At 42.4% G+C, this 6,868-nt stretch overlaps 1 protein-coding gene across 1 annotated transcript; it reads right to left on the reverse strand.

The window, feature by feature from the left end:
• Positions 1-1,078: 1,078 nt before the first annotated feature.
• Positions 1,079-6,549, reverse strand: LOC133529877 (uncharacterized). Its single transcript, XM_061867678.1, has 3 exons — positions 6,357-6,549; positions 3,236-4,566; positions 1,079-1,234 (listed from the first exon to the last, which is right to left on the reverse strand). The coding sequence occupies exons 1-3, from the start codon at positions 6,547-6,549 to the stop codon at positions 1,079-1,081; spliced, it is 1,680 nt and encodes a 559-aa protein (XP_061723662.1).
• Positions 6,550-6,868: the final 319 nt, after the last annotated feature.

Below are 6,868 nucleotides of genomic sequence, written 5' to 3' on the forward strand. Positions count from 1 at the left end.
ACCTATTGAAATCATTATCAGTGCATTTGGCACTCAATGACTTGTGTTCACCTAATTGGTTGTTGATTGACTTGTCACATTTGCATGCAATGGATTATTCCAGTTCATTTAATTGGGACATTGTGGGCTTCAATTTTAATCAATATATGCATACTCGTCTAGTTGGATATTACTGTGTTGTTTGAATGCGGGAAGTGGACCCATTTTGTTTGCTTCTGAGTGTAGTTGAATAGGATTTAAATGCAGAGCAATGAATGTACTTATTTCAGTGTTCGGGTAGTAGAATTTTCATAGTTCTTTCCAAATTATCATAATACTAAAGTAGGTTCTGTAAAGTTTGGAGTTAAATACCTTATGGCTCTCTAATGTGCTCTAAGATGTCCTATCACAATTTTTTTAAATTTACTTACAAAGATGCAGAAAATAAATGGCCTGTGAACCTTAATGGGCCTCTTGTTCTTGCTCCAAGTAGGTATTTACTGCCTGTGATAAGATAACAGCTTTCTGTGCATTGGATTGTGCAAAAAGATATGATCAATGTTGCGATTCTTTTTAAACCTCAACCACATCAATGGCAAACAAGAAGCTCCCCTAATGTTAAGTAGTAAAACTAGTGCACTTCTGTCTTGGTATACCGCATATGTACAGTCAGCGTCAAATACTTTTTAGCAACCAAAGTAGCCAAATAGTTCGGTACACCATATATTTAGTATGGTGTACCGAACTATTTGGCCACTTTGACTGCTACAAATTATTTGACGCTGACTGTACCCCGTCCCCCCCTCCCCAATTGCTGTGACGTAATATGTGGATGGCCCCTTGTAGCAAAGATATTATACTGTACCTTTTGTGAGTATCTGTCAGGTAGTTATGTTTTTTTTTTATCTCTTGTGCTAAGTGGAAACTCATCCACTGTGAAACCTGATTGTATTGAAATACATCATTTCTGCATTTACATAAAGTGTCATATATTATGTCCTCTACTACGTTGTTCATTGTTATTGTAATACTTATTATCAATGTGAACATACATAGATACATATAAACATGCGGTTTTTTTCTTACCTGTTTGAGTGCTCTACTGCTGGGCAAAGGCCCCTTGATTTCCCTCCCGATTTGGTGTTTCATCCGGCCAGTGGTTCAGGAAGCCGTCCAGGTCTTCCGCCATCGCCAGTTCAGTTTGGGCCTTCCCCGTCGACGTCCCTCTACCGGCATCCACTTGGTGGCTAATATGCTGTTAATGTTTTAAAAACCTTCAGACCGTATTTTACAAGGACAGGTTTTTGTATTCGTTACGTATTGTATTGTATTGTGTTGTAGGGTTGCGAATTGAATAAAGTAACTAACTATACATTGCTTGTATTACAATCACCATTAAATAAGTCCTTAGTGCATGTTCAGATTTTTAAAGCACCTTGGCCACACCTGCCTGCAAATATATGTAGCAGTGTTAAGAGATGCCACCGTTAATGGAAAAATTTACATTCCCATAAATACCTGAGGTATATGCTCGTCCCATTGTGACTGTTCCTAAACCTTATTGCAACGACATAAGGTCTAGGCTTGATCTATGTTCTTGTTAGTGCCATTGTTAACAGTAATTCACCGGTGGAGACCTTATTACAAAGGGATAAGATCTGCCTGTGGTCAGTGTTACAGCTGATGGTAAACACGCGCTGACGTGCGGCAGTCAGCACGTGTTGTACTAATTAAAACGGCTTTGCTATGAATGACATAATCAGGGAGGTGTACATAAGTTACATACACTGCATAGGTAAAATAAGATCAATTTTAAGCCAAAGCCCATAATATTGCTCTGTAGAAGACAGTACTGCGATTAGAAGTTCGGAACATCGGTATATATATACATATATATATTTTTTTTGTGTTACCTGTAGACCAGAATGAGGTGTTGTTACTATGCTGGTGAAATTGCCAACTAGCATTTAGCTAACAAGAAAAGGTACCCAACTGTCCGGTTCCGATTTGATTAATATTTATATATGTTATAGAGTAGTCTAAAATAACGGGCACGTATTTTTTTAACTAGTTCTATACACTTATAATCTAGAATCATCTAGATAGCGAGTATAGCGACGACTCACACGGCAATCCGTAGCCCTTTTAACTCCAAACCTCACCCGCCCACACTAATTCAATTGTACCATTGAGGGCTCACCCAATAACCATTTGTTTAACTGTGGGAAGTTACCAACTATTAGCCATAAAACAATGAATCGAACCAAGCCAACGCGCCCTTGTTGCATTCTCAAGGATCGGGAACATAGAAAATAAATTACTTTTTCTGCCTCTCTATCACTCTTGCATATTCGATAGAGAGGCAAATAGAAAAAAACGAAGGAAGTGATTTGCGATAGGCCTTCAGCTTGTTTTAAGTCGTGTTTTAATTGACTGATCATTCGTAAACCTTATTGCGAAGGCGTAAGGACTATCAAAGGTGAGTGTGCACGTTTTTCGATTTGCATTAACGACTGACCCAGTTGTAAGGCATTAATCTGGACGTTAATATGTTGCGTAACGAGTGATGGTTTATGCTCTGTTTAGATAATAAGTCAATGGAACCGATAATCAATCATGGACGGCAGTTTAGATGGATATATGACCGGTAGTCAAAGATGATTTTGAGGAAAAGACCAATTCCAGTAAAATTCACCAGTGATACCTACCAAATAGCCGCCTCCACAAACTTAAAATTGTTCATCGTTTTGGACAGCAAACCAAAAAGTCTATAGAGCTTTAGAGCCACGTGAGAGCGCCGTGTGTGTGAGTAGCGAGCGAGAAGGTCTGTGTGAGTGGAGCGAAAAACGACTCCGTACTACTAGACTATATATTCAATTCAACGTACGAAGGTTTTTCTAGGCACGCGTTCAGTTTTAAATAACAAATATTCTATAGTTACACATATCGTTTTGTTGTCTACATCCAGTAGCTGTAAGGCGACGTCGAGCCGGCGCCGACGGTCGTTATTTGGTTTCATGTGCGTTTAACTATCGGCTATTTGATTTGATTTGATTTATTCAAGTAACCACAAAATGTAACAATACAGGGCTAGCCTAAGACATTACATTTCTTATAATTAAGGTCATTATAATTATATATGTTAAAAAATACTAATAAAAATAAGCTACACGTCATGTCATAAAATACATTAAACATTTAAATAATTAAATCAGGTCAGTAACTCGCATATTTTTAAACAATCTTTCTCAATAACCGTCCAGCCGTCCGCAAACAAATCGCAGGAGTGTTGCACAGCAGCGAGCTTATTGAGCGTGTGCAACGCTCGACAAACGGGCGAGTTGCGCCGCGAGACCGTGCGGGCGGGAGGGACCGCGAAGAGGCGCAGGCGGTCAGCACGAAACCGGGCACGCCCGTCTGGGACAAATAGTCGACATGCCTCGCCAACTAACTCAGGACAGTCCAGACGACCGCGCAGGATACGAAGCACTGTTACCAGCTGGTCGAACAGTCTGCGCGTCGCTAGTGCATTGTATCCTAGCGCACCCTGCAAGTAAGCCGTCGGATACATGAACGGATAGTACCCGTACATTTTCTTGAAGAGAGTACGCAGAAAACATTTTTGAACCTTCTCAAGCATAAGCATGTAGGTCGTCTCGTATGGGCTCCATACGCACGAGCTTGCTTCCAGTTTGGATCGTACCAGAGCAGAGTATAAAACTTTGAAGACACCAACATGCTTAAAGTCCTTGCAGTTACGTGTAACAAACCCCAAGCGCTTAAACCCTTCTGCAACCAGAGAGCGTATATGGTCATGAAATGTAAGACCAGGATCAAAGAGCACCCCCAGGTCCTTCATAGAATGAGTGCGGGATATAGACTTGCAATCGATGAGGTAGTTCGAGAGTATGCCCAGCCTAGCCCGGGTGAAACTCATGACATGGCACTTGGCCACATTAAGGGAAAGGCGGTTTTTAACGCTCCATCGATATATCGCATCCAGGTTATGCTGCATGTCCTGGCAATCTGACGGGGTTTTGATATCTACCATGACTTTTATGTCATCGGCATATAATAGAAGTTTACCGGAAACCAGACAGGTCGAAAGATCATTCACCATAATAGTGAAGAGAAAGGGACCTAGCAAGGATCCCTGACTAACACCAGATCTTGTTGGGTACAGATCGGAGTCAAAGCAACCGAGCCGAACGAATTGTTTACGATCCTTCAGGTAGCTGGCAAACAATTGAAGGAGTGATGGGTCAAAGCCTACTGCGGACAGTTTTTCTAAAAGGATATCGTTGTCAACCTGGTCAAATGCTTTCCTGAAATCAAGGTATGCAACATCAACCTGGCATCCTTTGTCCAGTTTATCCGAGACGTGGTTTACGAGCGAGAGAAGGTTTGTGTTGACGGAGCGGCCTTTCCTGAACCCATGCTGCGCATCATTTAAATAAGGATCAACTAAAGTGTAAAATTTAGAGTGCAGGACACTCTCGAAAACCTTAGCAAATGAGCTCAGGATGGCGATGGGACGGTAGTTTTCGGCTCGCGACTTGTCACCCGCCTTTAGAATATCCCGGCTATCTTCGCCAATATAAACGAAATGCGCGTATACAAAAATGCGTTTATGAGTGCAATATAGAATCTATTCCTGCAGTTTAAGGGCTTTAAGATTGATTGATGATTGATGAACAGGTAAATATGTCACGACACCTTTCAAAGCTTGTATCCTAACTCTGATGTTGAGAGAGCCGACTCGAGCCGAGTAAGAGGGTTCCCACAGCGGAACGCGGTGTCAGGTGTCGGCTCAAATGTCGCCTCAGCTGACTGCCCAGTTCCACTTCGCTTAATATATCGGCGGCCGTCCTGCGCACTCGATAGTCGAAGAAGCCTTTTAGTTAGCTGAATTTCATTTGAAATACCGCGCGAGGCTTTTCATGTGATACGAGAGGAGAAACCAGTAAGCGAGCGCCGAACGGGGTCAAAGTTAAGCTAGATTCTAGCTGCTAAATAGAAAGTTCGTTTCTGTCGGAGGGTCTACCGCAACGCAAATATCGATAATCGATTGCTCTTGTATATGGGAGAATCAAATATTTCTTGTTGTTATTATGTCCCGTCAGCCAGGCGGCAATAGGAGTACAATTTGTTGGAAGAATCAGTATTCACATCTTGTTAACACGCTTGGAAGATGTCCCTTTATGAAAAGGGGTTATAACTACCCCAAAAAGCGTGTTTCGAAAATTAAAAAACCCTGCAGTGGCTCACGTGATAACAACAACGTCACCTTGACCATCTGTTTGTCACAGTCTACTGTCACTGTAACATTCACATTACTTTTACTGCGATAATACAGGCAGTTTACTTAGTCACCTGCAATAATTTACGGGGTGAATATAAAGCAAAGAATATAATACTCACTAGGAGAAGAACGCTAACTCCATACAAAAAAATGTCCCTTTCAAAAGTTCGTTTATACTAGTGGCGCTCTCTTTGTATCTCAGTACTAAAATTGACAACCGGTTTAGCCTGGCGGCTTTTGGTAGGTAGTGATCCAGTTCTAGCTAGTGGTTCTTGGTTCGAATCCCGGCGACGGAATTTCTTTTTTTTTTTTTTTTTTCATTTTTGTTTTTTTAGGGTGAGGTTTTCAAATTAGTATTTACCAAAAAAGAAAAATATTGTGCCACATATTAATCAAAATCACAGGCATCTTTTGTCCTAAGAGATAATAATATCTATATTTTGAAGTTTTTTCAATATAAAAGGTAACAATACAGTTTATTATCAAGTTATAAATATTTTTATTCCTATATATTAGGATCAAAAGAGCTTAATTCGTTCGAAAAACATACAATAGGCAGGAAAAAAGTCATTTTCTATACAAATTTATGTATCGGACGGGGCTTGTTGAACTAATTGTGACACTTCCATATAATATTACATACCTATATGAATTTTATTCAATGAGACAGGTCGGTAATTTCGGTTCATTATTGATGTGGGTACCAAATAGTGCGTAACGGAATGCTTTTACGCATCATCCCCAGGCCGTGGGGTGTTGGCCTATAGTGGGGGTATGTGGGACTCACAGCTCTCGCACCTTTCTAATCAGAAAGGGGAGAGAAGACTACCCACTAAACCCTCTGCGGCGTTAGACCCTCCTGCCGGTTCGGGGAGCATCGTGGGGTCGCTAGCATTCTTCCACGGTGCTCCCCCGGTTGCTAAACGTTAGCACCCTCGTGCCTAAGGAGGAGGGGTTGGTAACGCTACAACCCCTTCCCAGACGGGTAGAGCCATATTGCGGGTCCCCTCCCCGTAGCTCTACTGGGGAAGCAGGCGGTTAATATATTCCAACCTCCTTCTTCCCCTTCGCCTACGCCGTAGCGGGTGTGCGTTCACGTCGTCTTCACGCACACGCTCCGCTTCCTCCTTTTTCTTGATTACTATCTCGCAAAAGGAGGCAACCGCTTTCCATTGTCTCTCGCCGAGCAACATAGCAGACACCACATTGTGCAGCGAGAGGTCTCCACCACTTATTTCGGCATTACATATTAACTGCCGTCTCTCCATTTCCCAACTTTTGCACGTCTCGAGGGTGTGTTGGGCCGTGTCGTCTGGGTCCCCGCACTCATGACACCGGTGTGGGCTCCCTCTCTATTCCATGCAGGTAATGACCGAAGCAGCCATGTCCAGTCATTACCTGCGTTAGCCTGAAAGTAAGGACACCGAACTTTCTTCCTAACCACTCGTCTATTGATGGGAGCATTGCCCCTATCGTGCGTGTTCCATAGGGGGAATCCTCCAACAGCTCCTTCCATCTCTCCTTAAGACGGTCCAGCACACGTCTTTCCGCTCTTTCTGCTTCTTCAGGGTCTAACCGCTCTCCGCG

The sequence above is a fragment of the Cydia pomonella genome, chromosome 21 (genome assembly GCF_033807575.1).
Source record: "Cydia pomonella isolate Wapato2018A chromosome 21, ilCydPomo1, whole genome shotgun sequence".
In the NCBI taxonomy this organism is placed as follows: domain Eukaryota; kingdom Metazoa; phylum Arthropoda; class Insecta; order Lepidoptera; family Tortricidae; genus Cydia; species Cydia pomonella.

Excerpts from the sequence above, each read along its gene's own strand:
- LOC133529877 (XM_061867678.1), bottom strand. The coding sequence starts at position 6,549 with ATGGAGAGACGGCAGTTAATATGTAATGCCGAAATAAGTGGTGGAGAC. Across the intron at positions 4,567-6,356 it reads GAACGCACACCCGCTACGGC|ATAGCCGGGATATTCTAAAG; the intron begins GTAGGCGAAGGG and ends ATATTGGCGAAG. Across the intron at positions 1,235-3,235 it reads TGTTTGCGGACGGCTGGACG|CATATTAGCCACCAAGTGGA; the intron begins GTTATTGAGAAA and ends AAACATTAACAG.